Source organism: Sebastes fasciatus, chromosome 5 (genome assembly GCF_043250625.1).
Source record: "Sebastes fasciatus isolate fSebFas1 chromosome 5, fSebFas1.pri, whole genome shotgun sequence".
NCBI classification, from domain to species: domain Eukaryota; kingdom Metazoa; phylum Chordata; class Actinopteri; order Perciformes; family Sebastidae; genus Sebastes; species Sebastes fasciatus.
The window spans coordinates 21,381,377-21,399,493 of record NC_133799.1 but is presented as its reverse complement, the minus strand read 5'-3'; the positions used below and the strand labels follow the sequence as shown (position 1 = coordinate 21,399,493).

General features: G+C 39.1%; 1 protein-coding gene and 2 long non-coding RNA genes across 3 annotated transcripts; 1 reads left to right on the top strand and 2 right to left on the bottom strand.

The window, feature by feature from the left end:
- Nucleotides 1–1,629: 1,629 nt before the first annotated feature.
- hsd11b1la (hydroxysteroid (11-beta) dehydrogenase 1-like a) lies at nt 1,630–8,351 on the bottom strand. Its single transcript, XM_074635704.1, has 6 exons — nt 8,141–8,351; nt 5,393–5,523; nt 3,905–4,108; nt 3,729–3,822; nt 2,053–2,218; nt 1,630–1,886 (listed from the first exon to the last, which is right to left on the bottom strand). Exons 1-6 carry the CDS (start codon nt 8,223–8,225, stop codon nt 1,703–1,705), a joined length of 864 nt encoding a protein of 287 aa, XP_074491805.1. The 5' UTR covers nt 8,226–8,351; the 3' UTR covers nt 1,630–1,702.
- A 537-nt stretch (nt 8,352–8,888) lies between these two features.
- On the top strand, nt 8,889–11,622 carry LOC141767949 (uncharacterized). The gene is made up of 2 exons (XR_012593969.1): nt 8,889–8,998; nt 9,653–11,622. It is a non-coding gene; the product is annotated as an uncharacterized LOC141767949 (long non-coding RNA).
- Nucleotides 11,623–12,309: 687 nt separating this feature from the next.
- Nucleotides 12,310–15,059, bottom strand: LOC141767948 (uncharacterized). The gene is made up of 2 exons (XR_012593968.1): nt 14,934–15,059; nt 12,310–14,279 (listed from the first exon to the last, which is right to left on the bottom strand). It is a non-coding gene; the product is annotated as an uncharacterized LOC141767948 (long non-coding RNA).
- Nucleotides 15,060–18,117: the final 3,058 nt, after the last annotated feature.

Sequence of the window (18,117 nt, the reverse complement as noted above, 5' to 3'; positions counted from 1 at the left end):
TATCCCAAAAGATACTTTGAAAGGAAACGTTTCAAAAGCAAGAGAAATACAGTGTGAATGGGGGGGAAATCTACTTTTTATTTCCATATCCAAAAACCATAAGGCGTTCATCCAGGAGACTGCTGTTTGTGTCCCGTGCGTTAAGTTATCAGTTAAGAAATTTTCACTGTGCAAACGTAGTAGTTTGAAGCCCAACCATGACAAAACCATGTAGTTCTTTCCTAAACCTAACTATAGTGCTTAGAACATAAGTCAGTGTTTTTGTTTAATTCACAACATTAAGCACGTGTTTACTGCAACCGAAAAGTGACGCCGAGGGGTCTGACAAAGCGTCAGTATGTGACGAGTTGGGATGAGAATGCGTTGTCCTGACTCGTCTCTCAAGCAGCGCGTTCTCCTACTGTGTACTGCCCCGTGTGTTGTCTTCTGAGTAGTAAACCAGCACCTAATGACTGATCTATTTAATCTCTTTGAGGTAGGCCAACATGAAACAAACCCAATCTATAAGCTTTTCTCCTCTGTGGACTTTTTATAACTGGACCTCTCCTAAAAGCAAGACCAGGAATAGAGGACAAGTTTCAGTTTGTTTTTAGTGACACACTATTGTAACCTGATCCATTTCACTGTCAGTAGGTTTAAGTGCAATATAAATACTGTGAAAGTATCCAAACGCTCAATCCATGGAGAAATACACACAGCCCATATTCAGAAATTGGGCCTTTAAACGAGCCGTCAGGATTTCTGTACAGTAGTGATGTCACAAATATACAACGTATAAACCATTTCACAGTTTTAAACGTAAACATTCTACATAATGTCCCACGTTGCGTCTGAAATTCTATACTAACATGCTATTCAGTACGCTAAAACAGTATGTGAGATTTATTAGTATGTCTGAAACCTTAGTAGAAAACCAATAGCACCTGAATTGCAAACCAACCCAACCTGTTTTGGGTTGGTTGAAGACCAGTCGCGCTGCTGCGTTCTGGATCATCTGCAGAGGTTTGAATGTGCATGCAGGGAGGACTGCTAGTAGGGAGTTGCAGTAGTCAATGCGTGATATGACAAGAGCCTCAGTATCAATGAGTCCCAGTGTACATATAGAGATGGACACATTGCTCTGCTTCATATCCAGCTCATGCTGCTTTTGCGTTGTAATGATTGCAACAGTGATGTTCCTTAATTTCATTGTCTTCTGTCTCAGTCGCCAGGGGATGGTGGTGGTTCACTTTTACACTGTAATCTGTAGGCGTCTATCTTTATCTAAAAAGTGTGTGGGCTCCATGGTAACTCTGACCTGTTTTCTCTGCTGAATCAGTTTGACATTGTGATACATCCTCCAAACACATAGTGTAGACAATTCTGTCTGCTTCTCTCTGAAATCGCTTTTTTGTTTTTCCCCAAAACATAACTAGATATTTGTGCGGGGAGCGTAGTTAGTGACAGTGTTGGCTCTATGGTAGCTCTGACAGCTTGACGGAGTAGCAGTGGGGGGACGGGGAATAGCGAAGGGGTCAATTCCGTTGTAATGCGCTAGACTGAGGGTAAATACAGGTATATTCAGACAGACAGTGTGAGGATTTTTTAACCTGGAGTCCGAACCTGAAAATGAGCATAATACAGGAAAAGTCTGGGTGTACAATTTTATTTATTGAGGCTAAATTTGGTTAGTGGAATAAATCAATTGCCGAATTGATGTTTTTCATGGGATGTAGTTGTAGGTGTTCTGGATGATGTAGTTTGTGATGGAAGGGAACCAGTCTTTGGTCAAAGTCATAATGTGGGTGAGCCAAGGGTAGAAGAGCTCCAGCTGTCTCGTACTTCCTGTAATGATGATGTTCAAGGCTGCGTCTGCTGCAGGGTAGGCTTGTACATTAGTGACTCCCCTAGGATACAGAAAAATATTCCTCTTAACTACTGTGGATAGCAGATGTAAACATGATGCCAAATAAGTTGCAGCATACCAAAATACATGTATCAGTGACCATGTTTATGTAGCTGTGAGACACTTTGCATTTGGACTTAGTAACACTCACTGTTCTCTTGACTGACCTGACTTTCTCCATAGCTGATTCAGTATCGATGAGCCCCAGCGTACATATAGAGAGGGACACATTGCTCTTCTTCATAGCCAGCTCATGCTGAAGGGCCCCAAAGAAACCATTCAAGGCAAATTTTGTTGCTGTATACGGTGCCACGAAGGGACTGGGCATTTTACCTGTCACGCATCAATAATGTTTATAAACTCATCTAAGGAGAACAAATTCTTACAATGGCGTTTTCTAGTTCATGAAATAGCAAATAAAACACAAATAACACATCGGGACAAGAATATAAAGACAGAATATAAAATATTTCCAATAGATTTGGTATTGCAACATTTTTTAATCACTTTACAAAACAGTCTCACTATAAGGTCCATTTAGTAGCTGTTGGAGCTTTTGATCATATCACATGACCTTTTTCGGCAGTGTCCAGTCGATTTTTCTCTGAGCACTTTAAGGAATCGTAAAAAAAACTCCACTATTCCTTAAAGTCCTCATGAAGATCATGTGATAAGATCAAAAGCTCTAGAAAAGCGATTAAGTGGATGTTGAGGTGAGACTGTTTTGTCATCTTGAACTGATGGTCAAGAATGAATTTTGAAAGTCAACGTTTTCAAAATGGTTTAGTCTAACAAAGTATTTTTATTTCCATTTTTCTTAATTTTGATATGAAAAAGTACGGAGCCTCTTAAGAATTGCGGAGAGAATTTTTTGAGGACTACTTTTGCGTTCCCTAACAATATGTTTTGCGTTCCCTCGCAATATTTTGCATTCCCTCGCAACATGTTTTGCCGTCCCTCGCAATATGTTTTGCGTTCCCTCACAATTTTTTGTGTTCCTTTGCAATATGTTTTGCATTCCCTTGTAATCTTTTGTTTTCTCGCGATATGTTTTGCCCTCCTTTGCAATCTTTTGAGTTCCCTCGCATTATGTTTTTTGTTCCATCGCAATATTTTGCATTCCCTTGCAATATGTTTTGCCTTCCCTCGAAATAAATATTGTGTTACCTCGCTATATGTTTGCGTTCCCTCGTAATACTTTTCTTCTTCCATTCCTTCTGAACAATACAGTTTGTCTATTTACGCACAGTTGCTCCCAGAACAACGCTGTAGTATGGATCATTTATGCACTGCCAGATAGACTTCCAGTTCATACATTTCAGAGATGAGAAAACAAGACACAAAGACCTTTGCAGATTTGTCATTGATTATATCTTTAAAGACATTATTATGGGAAAATGTGGTTTTTGGTTTCTTCAAAAACCCCTAAGCAATATTTTCTTATGATGAATTTGATACGCTTTCTTTTAATATTTTATTCATAAATATAAATTTAACAATAAATACCTTATTATGTTGTTTTCTTGAAGGATGTTGAGCAATATGTGAAAAGAAAAAGGCCAATAAGACACTCAATAGGCCTATATTTAGGTTTTAATATTTTTGTTTAGTGTGATATACCCCTGGCTCTTTTGTTATTGTGATACTGAATGTGAATTATGTTTCATAAAGAAAGAAATTAGAGATAAGTAGCCAACTAGTGTAAAATAACATGACGCCGTGGGTTGGTTTTCCTCCTGTCCTTCCCAACGCTTTGAGTCACCAGCCACCACTGATGTATGTTTATGTGTAAGTTTCATAGTTTGCTTTCAATATGTAAAAAAAAATGATGTGGCAAACTCACCTAAAAGTGATGAAACAATCACCAGCGATCCTTTACTTTGCTCAAGGGAGGCCAAAGCTTTCCAAGCCATCTGAATGTAGCTGAAGAAATTGACCTTTGAAAAGCACACATACATACAGAGATCAGTGCATTCCCCTCATTTGATGTGCTGATAGACCATCAAAATGCAGCATTACCTTCATCAGCCACCTGGTGTGCTCCACATCTCCGTCCCACATGCTGAAGGGGCTCGGGCCAATGTGGTTGAGAACCAGGTAATCCAACCCTCCGAGCTTTTCCAGAGCAAAATCTACGGCTTTGTCTGCGTCTGACTCACTGGCCATGTCTGCTGCTACATAGAGAGCTTTCTGGGCTCCTAAACTCAGGCACTTTTCTGCCACCTATAAGCAAAGATCAGAAAGAATAGACACAATGCAGTTTCAGAAAAGAGTATATATGAAACACTTGTGTCTTAATGCAGGCACTTCAACCAACAGAAGAGTGCGTGTTAAACCTATAGCTAGACATAATATTGTATTAAAGGTACAGTGTGAAGGATTTTGCAGCATCTAGTGGTGTGGTTGCAGATTGCAACCAACTGAGTTGTAGCAGGCTCAGTTTTAAAGGTAGGGTGAAGTTACTGGACTCATACAAATCTATTGGTACCATCAACCATGTCATACTAGCTTGTCGCGAAGGAGGCTAAATAACGCTCCAAAGTTATGCTAAATTTTGGTGAGGAAACACTGATATGGCCATTTTCAAAGAGGTCCCTTAACTTCTGAACTCAAGATATGCAAATGAAAATGGGTTCTATGGGTACCCACGAGTCTCCCCTTTACAGACATGCCTACTTTATGATAATCACATGCAGTTTTGGGGCAAGTCTTAGTTAAGTCAGCACACTGACACACTGAAAGCTGTTGTTGCCTGTTGGGGTTGAGTCTGTCATGTTATGATTTGAATATATTTTGTCATGCTAAATGCAGTACCTGTGAGGGTTTCTGGATAATATTTGTCATTGTTTTGTGTTGTTAATTGATTTCCAATAATAAATACATACATACATTTGCATAGAGCAAGCATATTTGCTCACTCCCATGTTAAAGGTATTCAATACTTGACAAATCTTTCTTTAAGGTACATTTTGAACAGACAAAAAAATGTGCAATTAATTCACGATTAATCGTGATTAAATATTTTAATCGATTGACAGTCATAGTAATAACACTACTTTAGGAGCAACAAAACACGGTTTTGCACTCTGCGTCTCACATTACCGCAGTTTCACAAGCATGTTTGAGAACTACAGTGGCCTTCAGGTGACATAAAACGCTCTCTCTATAGCCAGTGTTTGGTTTGTCTGTTCTGGGCGACTGTAGAAACATGGAGGACTCTGAGAAGAGAACCACTCCTATGTAGATATGAAGGGCTCATTCTAAGCTAACGAAAACACAACGATTCTTAGTTTCAGATGATTACACACTAATGAAAACATAGTTATGAATATTATATTCCATTCTGCTAATAGATCCCCCAAAATGTTAACAAACTGTTCCTTTAAGTCTAACTCAGTTTCAACCAATATACTGTACACTATATGATGGTGTTATTAGAACTTAATGGTTCAAACATTTATTGGTTTGAACTTAGAGTCCATATGTTGTGACATTAAGTTCACTGACCTGCTGTAACACTTTCTCCCTCCTTGCTGTAATTACTATCTGGGCACCAAAGCGGGCATAGTGATATGCCATTTGTTCACCAATACCCGTACTGGCCCCAGTCACCAAGACCCTGGCTCCTCTGAGAGATTCTGAAAGATACAAGAAACACACAAAGACATGTGCTGTGACCACAGTTGTGTTGATGGAAATTAATAAACATTTAAATTTGAGTGCCACTGATACAGCTTTTGAAATTTTGATAACAATACTGGAATTTTATGTGATATAAACTTTAGTTTTGAATGTGATTTGATGACATTGACCTGTTATCTCAGATCAAATCTATAAACCCATGATTACTATTTTATTTAGAATCAGTCAGCACGAGGGCTTTTATGATAAAAAAGATAAGGATTCAAGAATTTTATTATTTATTATCTATTGTCATTCTGCAACATCGGGTTGCACAACGAAATGCAGGTGTAGCCTTGTACATTTATGCAACACAAGAAAAACAAGTAGCAGTGCATTCCACACAGGAGGAATGTAAACGGCAGCAATAAAGCCAATCAAAGTCGCTGCTAGACTGTACATCATTTAGATACTTCACAACTTTAACTCATGGCTCATTGGACTCTGACACCGAGCTGGGAGATACAACCACGTCCCCTTTTTTTACAGGGTGGTAAAATAGTCAGATATGGTGTTTATTCATTAACCTAAAACTGAACTTTTTTTCCCAGGAGGCGATTGTTTGTTCTTCTCCCAACCTTGTCCTTTGACCACTAAAATGTAATCAGTTCATCCTTGAGTCCAAGCGAGCAAGAATTCCCTCCGGGCGTTCCTGACATATTTTATGGCTCCGCGCCTCCGGCAACATGTGTCGCCGGTGCGGAGGCATAAAAATAAGAAAGGAAGAGTTTGCAGGGATTACAGGCAAAACGGCACTTCTAGGATAATGCCCCTTTGTATGGCTGTAAATGAGGAGCCAATCTGAAACAAATCATACATTTTCATTCACCATGCAGCAGTGTTGTAGTACTCGATACTGGTCTCAAGACCACTTTTTGAAGGTCTCGGAAATCGACCGCATTTTTACTCGATCTTGTCTCGGTCTCAGGATTTTATTTCAAGACCACACCTGCGGAGATATAACTAAATTGCCTGTTCATTGTCTGATTTGTTAATATCATTACTGGGTCGAGACGAATCTATCCATATAATCCTCGCCCATTTGCGTCCAGATTGATTTTCCACCATTTGGAATCGTGTCCAAATCTGATTTTTTTGCTACTCCTCCTACAAATTTTGAGCAATCTTAACCAAATTTGGTACAAAACATCTCTGAACCACGCTGGAAAAAAGATACCTTTTTAGATTTTTGATGTTTCATACAGTTTTGCTATAGCTGGCCCTCAAAGTTAGCTCAAAACGCTGTGGGCAGGACTTATAATACAAACAAATGTCATGTCTTCTGAATGTTTTGTGCTATTGCGACCACATTAGATATGATGTCTGAGTGCCTATGGCCAATTTGGTGCCATTTGGCCAATAGGTAGCGCTGTAGCAGCAGCATCTAACTATATACAGGAAGGAATCTCTGTCAGTCTGTCTTTGTAATTATGTATGGATGAATGTATGACTGTCCTTAGCATATCTCGAGAACCATTCATCCAATCAACTTCACACTTGGCGAGTGCAAGCAATCACACCGCGGTTCTTGACAACGCTGAAAGCAGCACTTCAGGGGGACAAGCAATCGGCCCGTTCTGGACGGGCACTACAAGAGGTGAATGAAGAGGAATCTTCATTTGTTTTCTGTGGGTGTTTTTATGGGAATGTGGATCTTGCAGGTCAAGTTGAGAAGTGCCTATTTGCTTGTTCCACTTTTGATCATAAGTGTGTCATGCAGTGTAGAACTGGCACTGGTCTGGTCTTGGTCTTGTCTCGGTTTAGGTGGCCTTGATTACAACACTGCATATAACATGTTAAAATATGATCTTATATTTATTTTTGTATTATTATTTTAAGTGTCAGCCGTGGTAGTAGCTTTTCATAGGGTGACATAATGTTGCAATTGTTGAAAACCGTACACACTATCCCATTGAGTCAAACCATATAATTTCATTATTTTTGGCAAGCTCGACTGTACACTGCTTCCTCACAGCATGGATAAATGTCCTCAGTCACAAGCGGAAAGCATGTCAGATTATCACCAATTACTCGCTCATTTTGTGATTCCTTTCCTAAATTTCCCCCAGGGGAGCTTTAAACTTTCTCATCATTATTACACACAGACATTTTGAGCTATAAGCATGAACAGCATCCCATCACTGTTGCATGATGAGCTTACATGGTCCATATATTCAAGTGTGAACCATGTAGTTGAGGCTGCACGGTCCTGTTGTGTGCTCCACACTGTTATGTGGTCCACACTGTAATGTGGCACGTGGGGACCACGATGATATGGGGCAGTATATAGAGATTACTTTGTGCCACATTCCAGCAAGCACCGTATTGATCTTGTGAAAAACAAACGTAAAAAAAATATGCGAACAGACTCTAAACAGGAATTCATTAGAATATTGATACCGGAAGGAATTTCAAATTAAAAGCATACTTCTCCCAAACTCTTACTTTGTAGTAGTTGTAGTAGTAGTAGTAGTTTCACTTCTAATCGTATATGGTAACAGCAAAAGCTGCTCTGCCCAAGAATCCATTATTCAGCATTATTCGGATGTCAACAGCTATTTGCGTCTCTCTTACCTGCGTCAAAACTGGGTGCAGTCCACTTGACAGCTAGAAAAGCAGCACATATACTACCTAAAAGGATTTTTGTGAAAGTTCCCATTTTGTAAACTTGTTGGTAGATAAATTTTTTTAGCACCAAGTGTTCAGGAGTGAGTGCCACATTCCAGTTTTACACTTTGATCATGTAGTCCCCCTCCTCTCTCTTTCTCTTTGAATATGGAATGGGGGCGTGTTGTTCAGATAACAAGCTCATTAGTGGGTTTATGAGTTTATCAGTTGGAATGTTTCGACTGGATGTGGGCGGGACTGCAGCTGATTGGCCTGCTGCTTCTCACACAGAAATATCACATTTGTGGGCTATTAAAAAAACAAAAAAATTCAATGATGGTTTTCATTAAGAATGTTATAACAACAAAGACTCCATTTATTTTTTCTTTATAAAAAACTATCCTTTAGTACAGATACACACAATTATTCCACAAGGCATGCTGCTGCTGCTTTACCAAGATCCAAAACCAAATCAGGTCAAAGTACAGCAATGTACAGAGCAATGCAAGAATGGAATTCACTCCCAAATCATATTACACAACAAAATACTATATATGGTTTTAAAAAAACACTAAAAGAGCATTACTTAAGAAGAAACTTTAGTAATGAATGAGTATTCTTGGGTGTGTAAGGGTATTAAAGGGCATTCCATGTTATGTATGATGTTATTTATCTGTTAGATCATGATAGATTCAGTCGGAGCCTTTCTGGTCTGGGTATCATCGGATAATCCGTTTTTCCTTTGGAATTCAGAAAGGAAAAAATGTTTTTTTATTTTTTCGTTTTAAACCAAAAACGAGAAAACGGCCGTTTTCTCGTTTTCACGTGGTGCTCTGTTTGTTTTTTGTTTCCAAACGAAAAACGAAAAAAACAAATTAAAAAAACGATCCGATTTAGTTTCTTCAAGTTTCTTTCTGTCATTTTCTCTTCTGAATCGAGGAGCGGAGAACGGCAGTCACGTGACCAGGAAGTGAAGGCAAACATGTCAAAATAAAAGCCAAGAAGATAGTGTGGTAAAAATATTAAAAAAGTGTAACATTATTTAAGCACATGATCGAGGTAACAGTAGAAGATAAATAGGCTAAATAAATACATACTGTACCTAAAAAAGCCTAATTAATTATATATCCTAGACACCTACACTGTGCCAAAATCATGGAAATTCACAATAATTAGGCCTGTGCTAAAAAAGCCAGGCGCAAGTAAGCCAAATGATCTGTGGCCCATCGCAATAACCTCCATATTGTGTAAAACCATGGAACGAGTTCTTGCCAGCCACCTGACCAGCACAGTGGCTACTAAGCTAGATCTGCTCCAGTTCGCTTAAATAAGAGCGACAGAGTCCCAGACGACGCTGTGCTGACTCTGCTTAACACCGTCCACAAAACACCTTATGCATCCTAAAGGTTATGCCAGAGCTTTATTTGTGGATTTTAGCTCAGCTTTTAACTCAATGAAGATGCATATTCTCCTGAAAAGGCTCCTTGATCTCAACATCAACACAGGGTTAGTTGTGTGGATCAGAGGGTCTGTGTCAGGGAGAACATATCAGACGTGCTGCCCACAAGGCTGTGTTCTTTCCTCTGTGCTATTCTCTCTTTTTACTAATGAATTTATGACCAATGAGAAACATTTTAGACTGTTTAAGTATGTGGATGACATGGCCTTAGTTGGCCTTTTACAGGAAACAGGCCCACTAGGTGAAGCTGCCTATCTGGCCCACACTACAGCCCTTCAAACACGGTGTCACACTAGCCAGCTAGAAATCAATGTGGCTGAGAAGAAAGAATTAATCATGTGCTGCACAAAACAACATTTGATCACAGAGCCAGTTTCACTTGATGGCCAACATGTTGAAACTGTGGAACACTTTAAATACCTCGGTACAGTCCTGGACACCCAGGTGAGCTTCTCTGAAAATACAGAGTATATCTTCAAGAGATGCTCACAGCGACTTTATCTTCTAAGGAAACTTAGTGGCCTCGGTGTCAGCCGGCAGATTTTAGAATTAGTGTACAAAACTATTGTTGAGAGGATTTTAACCTTTAACCTTCCTGCCTGGTACGGTCACCTACACTGTAGATAGAAGAATAAACTGTCTAGGATTGTGTCAATGGTAGGCAAAATAGGTGGTAAACCCCAAAAGCCCTTGACTCAACTTTTTACAGAAAGGACGAGGAAGAAAGCGAGGAGCATCCTGGCAGATAGCTCCCATCCTCTCTGCAGCCAGTCGGGAGGCGCTATAGAGCCCCTCTGGCAACTAAACATGTGTTTAAAAAGTCTTTCATCCCAAATGCCATCAATACTCTTAACTCAACACAGTGACTGAGCAGATCTGAGCCACAGACACTGACATGAACTGTTTTTAATGTGTAACATAACCTGTCTCTGTTTTTTACTAACTGCTGTCTGTTGTTTTCTGTGTTTTGTGAGCCGAAGAGAAAAATCCACCCTGGTGGACAATAAAGTTTGATTGTATTGATCAGTTCATATTGAGGGGCCGTCAGCTTTACAATTTAGTTTGGAGGGAGATTCGGTACCAGTGAAGTCAGTGCATTTTATGAGTGGGCCTTCTGTGACGTTACCCACCGTAGGGGTCAGAGGTCACCACTCCTCAATCCCCAAGGATTTTCTTTTCAGTCAAATTTTCAATTTTGACGCATTTATAGATGAAAAGTCAAGTCAATAATCCTGGTCAATGATAGAGAAGTATGGTTGATCAGCATGTTTGCCAACCTTCAGACATCATAGTCTAATATGAGGATTAATCAGCCTGAGTTCTGAAGGAACCGGCCCTCTACCTCCAAGAGGTCAGGGCACAGTTACGTGTTGGTTAATCTTGTGTGACAAAGAGATTTTCCAAACAGACGGGTTAAAGCATAATAATACAATTTTTTACGAACAATTAATGTTGCATAAGTAAGATAACAGAGTTTACAGAATTCTGGATCCAATCAACGTGTCTCTGACAACATACAATGCATGGGTCAGTTCGCGAAGTCTGAACCCCGAGCTATCCCTGATCCAGCGTTTTTATGGTTTACACAATATCAATAGTCATGAGCTTATGGCACGTGATGTTTTTGCTGCATATCTTCTTTTTTGTTTCTTCTTCTGACTCCATCCTCCCGTGACCTTGTGAAAAGAACAGAACATGCAGTCCCGTGTGCCTCCCCCCTGTCCTCGCCCTTGAGTAGTTCAAAGCCTCTCCAAATGCTGCCGGAGATTATTACAATGTGACTATATAGAAATCTACAGTCACCGAATCACCTCCTCAAGGAACAAAACAGTGCAACAACAACTGAACAGCCCCAAGTCCTTCATTCATTCACCCTGAGTTATGCCCTTAGAAGCTAATAATTGAGAGACAGTTATTGAGCAATCATGAAACAATACAACAGTTTTCAGCTTCCCTTATAAGCAGGTTATTTCAGGTCATTGTAAGCACTTTTGTACATAATAAATCCAACAGTTCACTAAAAAACTGAAATCACTAACTTTCTGTATTCTGTTTGGTGGTTTATGAGGCTTAAGCCACATAGTGCTTCTCACCTGCCGACATAAAGAAACAGCCCATAGTAAGGGTGTGAGAGAGAAAATTGTCAATTATGTGAGAATTCTGTATAACATCTGTAGAGAACGGCAGTCACGTGACCCGGAAGTGAAGGCAAACATGTCAAAATAAAAGCCAAGAAGATAGTTTGATCATTCTATAAAAGTGTAACATTATTTAAGCACAGGATCAAAGTAACAGTAGAAGATAAATAGGCTAAATAAATACACAAATAAGTACATACATAGATATTTTTTTGTTTTGTTCTTTTCATTAACACATGAATGTCTTTTATCCAAAAAGTGTGTGATAAATTACAGGGAGGGTCTCTACAGATGTTATACAACAGGGAGGGTCTCTACAGATGTTATACAGAATTCTCACATAATTGACAATTTTCTCTCTCACACCCTTACTATGGGCTGTTTCTTTATGTCGGCAGGTGAGAAGCACTATGTGGCTAATTCTTTATGTCGGCAGGTGAGAAGCACTATGTGGCTTAAGCCTCATAAACCACCAAACAGAATACAGAAAGTTAGTGATTTCAGTTTTTTAGTGAACTGTTGGATTTATTATGTACAAAAGTGCTTACAATGACCTGAAATAACCTGCTTATAAGGGAAGCTGAAAACTGTTGTATTGTTTCATGATTGCTCAATAACTGTCTCTCAATTATTAGCTTCTAAGGGCATAACTCAGGGTGAATGAATGAAGGACTTGGGGCTGTTCAGTTGTTGTTGCACTGTTTTGTTCCTTGAGGAGGTGATTCGGTGACTGTAGATTTCTATATAGTCACATTGTAATAATCTCCGGCAGCATTTGGAGAGGCTTTGAACTACTCAAGGGCGAGGACAGGGGGGAGGCACACGGGACTGCATGTTCTGTTCTTTTCACAAGGTCACGGGAGGATGGAGTCAGAAGAAGAAACAAAAAAGAAGATATGCAGCAAAAACATCACGTGCCATAAGCTCATGACTATTGATATTGTGTAAACCATAAAAACGCTGGATCAGGGATAGCTCGGGGTTCAGACTTCGCGAACTGACCCATGCATTGTATGTTGTCAGAGACACGTTGATTGGATCCAGAATTCTGTAAACTCTGTTATCTTACTTATGCAACATTAATTGTTCGTAAAAAATTGTATTATTATGCTTTAACCCGTCTGTTTGGAAAATCTCTTTGTCACACAAGATTAACCAACACGTAACTGTGCCCTGACCTCTTGGAGGTAGAGGGCCGGTTCCTTCAGAACTCAGGCTGATTAATCCTCATATTAGACTATGATGTCTGAAGGTTGGCAAACATGCTGATCAACCATACTTCTCTATCATTGACCAGGATTATTGACTTGACTTTTCATCTATAAATGCGTCAAAATTGAAAATTTGACTGAAAAGAAAATCCTTGGGGATTGAGGAGTGGTGACCTCTGACCCCTACGGTGGGTAACGTCACAGAAGGCCCACTCATAAAATGCACTGACTTCACTGGTACCGAATCTCCCTCCAAACTAAATTGTAAAGCTGACGGCCCCTCAATATGAACTGATCAATACAATCAAACTTTATTGTCCACCAGGGTGGATTTTTCTCTTCGGCTCACAAAACACAGAAAACAACAGACAGCAGTTAGTAAAAAACAGAGACAGGTTATGTTACACATTAAAAACAGTTCATGTCAGTGTCTGTGGCTCAGATCTGCTCAGTCACTGTGTTGAGTTAAGAGTATTGATGGCATTTGGGATGAAAGACTTTTTAAACACATGTTTAGTTGCCAGAGGGGCTCTATAGCGCCTCCCGACTGGCTGCAGAGAGGATGGGAGCTATCTGCCAGGATGCTCCTCGCTTTCTTCCTCGTCCTTTCTGTAAAAAGTTGAGTCAAGGGCTTTTGGGGTTTACCACCTATTTTGCCTACCATTGACACAATCCTAGACAGTTTATTCTTCTATCTACAGTGTAGGTGACCGTACCAGGCAGGAAGGTTAAAGGTTAAAATCCTCTCAACAATAGTTTTGTACACTAATTCTAAAATCTGCCGGCTGACACCGAGGCCACTAAGTTTCCTTAGAAGATAAAGTCGCTGTGAGCATCTCTTGAAAATATACTCTGTATTTACAGAGAAGCTCACCTGGGTGTCCAGGACTGTACCGAGGTATTTAAAGTGTTCCACAGTTTCAACATGTTGGCCATCAAGTGAAACTGGCTCAGTGATCAAATGTTGTTTTGTGCAGCACATGATTAATTCTTTCTTCTCAGCCACATTGATTTCTAGCTGGCTAGTGTGACACCGTGTTTGAAGGGCTGTAGTGTGGGCCAGATAGGCAGCTTCACCTAGTGGGCCTGTTTCCTGTAAAAGGCCAACTAAGGCCATGTCATCCACATACTTAAACAGTCTAAAATGTTTCTCATTGGTCATAAATTCATTAGTAAAAAGAGAGAATAGCACAGAGGAAAGAACACAGCCTTGTGGGCAGCACGTCTGATATGTTCTCCCTGACACAGACCCTCTGATCCACACAACTAACCCTGTGTTGATGTTGAGATCAAGGAGCCTTTTCAGGAGAATATGCGTCTTCATTGAGTTAAAAGCTGAGCTAAAATCCACAAATAAAGCTCTGGCATAACCTTTAGGATGCATAAGGTGTTTTGTGGACGGTGTTAAGCAGAGTCAGCACAGCGTCGTCTGGGACTCTGTCGCTCTTATTTAAGCGAACTGGAGCAGATCTAGCTTAGTAGCCACTGTGCTGGTCAGGTGGCTGGCAAGAACTCGTTCCATGGTTTTACACAATATGGAGGTTATTGCGATGGGCCACAGATCATTTGGCTTACTTGCGCCTGGCTTTTTTAGCACAGGCCTAATTATTGTGAATTTCCATGATTTTGGCACAGTGTAGGTGTCTAGGATATATAATTAATTAGGCTTTTTTAGGTACAGTATGTATTTATTTAGCCTATTTATCTTCTACTGTTACCTCGATCATGTGCTTAAATAATGTTACACTTTTTTAATATTTTTACCACACTATCTTCTTGGCTTTTATTTTGACATGTTTGCCTTCACTTCCTGGTCACGTGACTGCCGTTCTCCGCTCCTCGATTCAGAAGAGAAAATGACAGAAAGAAACTTGAAGAAACTAAATCGGATCGTTTTTTTAATTTGTTTTTTTCGTTTTTCGTTTGGAAACAAAAAACAAACAGAGCACCACGTGAAAACGAGAAAACGGCCGTTTTCTCGTTTTTGGTTTAAAACGAAAAAATAAAAAATAAAAATTTCCTTTCTGAATTCCAAAGGAAAAACGGATTATCCGATGATACCCAGACCCTTTCTATTTTCTTTGGGTTTTTTTACGTGCGTTAGGATGTGCTATGTTAGTGTATGATGAGTAGTGTGAATGTGTATTTTTTGTATTGTCACCATGTAAACTATGTTGACCCCAGGAAGAATAGCTGCTGCTATGCAAAATCTAATGGGGATCTATTAATAAACAAACAAACAAACAAACATAAGGCGTAGAAATTTTAATTGAAATCGTTATAAATGCAAACAAATCATCACTCGACTGAGAATCGGACATACAGGTCTTTAACCATACATTATATAGAATAGGCATGCATCCAACTGGGAAATGCACATATTGTAATCAACCAGAAACTGTCGAACATGTAGGGGAGAGTGGGGTAAGATGAGCCAATTTTTACTTATGCTGTCCTCGAGGTTAGGAAAAATGAGACAGAAGCAGAATGAAAACTTGAACCTTAAATTCAGGATCTCTCCTATCAAATGAAATGATCAGCATGCATCCATCACAAAGCTGTCTGAAAAAAATGACCTTCCCAAAAAAAGTGCTCCTGTGGCTCAACTTGCCCCAGGTAAGGGGTAAGTTGATCCGAGTCAGTGGGTAAGTTGAGCCATCGTGGGGTAAACTGAACATCTGAGTTTTTAAGTTTAAACCTCAGCATAAGTGTGTTAATAAACAGTTTCACAGTTGTGAGAACAAACCACCTGTGAGTTTCAAGACCATTGAACAATCAAAATATCATTCAATATTCGACAATATTCCAGTCGTCAAGGTTGCAGGGAAATATGAACTGTTGCTCCCTCCTTGCAGTTCCTCCAGCCTTTTGAGGTTGAGGTAGCTTCTTCAGCACATCACTCAGCAGAAAAGATGCCTCATCCTTTTCCTTGAATGCAAAGGTGGGCTTCTCACGTCAAGTGTTCCCCCGGATTCTTCTGAGAAATCTTGCACTCACTTCGTTGCCCTCCAGGCTCTCAACCAAGCCAATGTAATGGTAGCTCCTGCCTTTGGATACAAAGTTTACTATGACAAAGTCACCAACTAACAGATCTGTGATGTCTGATTCACTTCTCTCATCATTAGAACTCTCATGCTCAGAAGTGTCATCAAATGGGATGGCATCACACTCTCCTCAGAACTGCTGTACGCTGTGATTTTCGTCTTGGTCTTTGGTTTGACCTAGGCCTACCTGCTAAACCCTTCTCTTTCCAGTTGTTGGGGACAGGAAGGTTGTTCTTTCTGCCAATTCCAATGCCAGTTCACAGCATTTCTTTGGAGTAAGGCCGTGGAACTGTTCAGCCAGCTTCTTGATATGGTCTGCAAGCTCCTTCTCTACCACCTCTGTGAGGACCCTCTTTGCCTCTGCTGTTCCACTATAACCAACTGTTTTTACTTCCTTTATCTCCCTCTTCTATAAAGGTTAACATATAAAAAATCAAACCAAGTTGTGTAACACTCAACGGTAATACCATTTTATACTTCAGAGAATTAATTTGGTTAATTTATGGTGGGGTAAATTGAGCCAGTGGCTCGGAATAATAGTAGAATATTAGTGAGCCAGTGGCTCAACTTACCCCATAGCCTTTGGCTCACTTTGCCCCATAGCTACCATTTTGGAAAAAATGGCCTAGTTTAGCAATTCAGGCTAATCTTTAGCGAAGGGATTAACATGGTGTTATATCTTAGTAAATCACCAACATGTATAATATATTTTTTTAGACCTGGATACATTTGCTTTGATCTAACATCCATTATTCCTGACATGCAGAAAATTTACTTTGATGGGAAAAAACTGTTTTTGGTGTAAAAAAGTACTTACTACTTCTCCCATGTGCTTAACTCCATCACAGCAAGATAGAAATGATGGGTACTTCCTAAAATAATGGTCACATGACAAAACATAATCACAGTTGCCAAGATAGAGGGGGTGGGTCAACTTACCCACTGGCTCATCTTACCCCACTCTCCCCTACTGATACACTGCAGGAATTACAGTATCCAGAGGAATCACCTTTTACAGTCACTAAGGAAGGCAAAACATCAGGACTTTTCATTGTCAGGTCTATTGGGGGAATACAACAGATAACATATACTGTGAAATTATTACAGTTTTTAAGACAAAACTGATTTAGTTAAACGAATCTAGAGTTTTCCTCATTATTTTTTTTCAATATTATATTTATTGTTTTTTTTGTTCATTATGAAAAAACAGAACAGACATTCACAAACGTCCCCAATAATAACATTATCGGTACAAAGAAACTCAACAAACCTAATATTAATATAAAATAAACCTGTAGCCTATAGATACAGGAAAAACATATTATATACAAAAAAATTTATATATAAGTAAAAAGAATATACACAAGTAAAATAAATAAAATTTAAAACAATAAAATAAAATAAAATCTATTTATATATACAGATACAGATACAGAGAGCTTTATTTATCCCCGAAGGGCAATTCAGTTTCTGCAGTCCACCGAGACATATATACACATTCATACTGCACAATCATCATTGACAGAGGGAACACAGTAGGTGGCATATTGGGAGGTGCAGAACAATAAAAGTACGAGATTAAAAATTAAAAATATTCGCAATAAAAACAATAAATACAAGAATAAAAACAAGACGAGATAAAAGAATAAAGGAATAAATAAATAATTAGAATAGAATAAAGTGCCAAGAGTATTTGCACAATGCAAATTGCATTCCAAGAATGTACCTAATGCAAACACAGACAACCGTTATGTGGTTAGTGCAAAATAACTGTACATATATATATATACATATATATACTGTATACATATATACATACATAGACATATACGCACAAGCAGTATATACACATACCAAAAACACATATACGTATAATCAATTAAAAAAAATCTGTGTACAATTCAGTCATCATCCTATTCTATCACCTAGTTTTCCTCATTATTATTATTTTGTTTGTATTTTTTATTTTATTTGTATTTATTTATTTTTTTATTTTGTTTCTGCACAATCTCCAGTAGTCCAGTAGGTGGCGGTAATGCACCTCTAAGATAGTTTGCCATCCGCCAATAAACACCAAAGAAGAAGAAGAAGC

What these genes read in the sequence shown, in the direction of transcription:
- hsd11b1la (XM_074635704.1), bottom strand. Translation starts at nt 8,225, where the DNA reads ATGGGAACTTTCACAAAAATCCTTTTAGGTAGTATATGTGCTGCTTTT. An exon ending in ACACCAGGTGGCTGATGAAG is followed by an intron (nt 3,823 to 3,904) that starts GTAATGCTGCAT and finishes TGCTTTTCAAAG; the next exon opens with GTCAATTTCTTCAGCTACAT. An exon ending in TCAGCTATGGAGAAAGTCAG is followed by an intron (nt 1,887 to 2,052) that starts GTCAGTCAAGAG and finishes TCTGTATCCTAG; the next exon opens with GGGAGTCACTAATGTACAAG.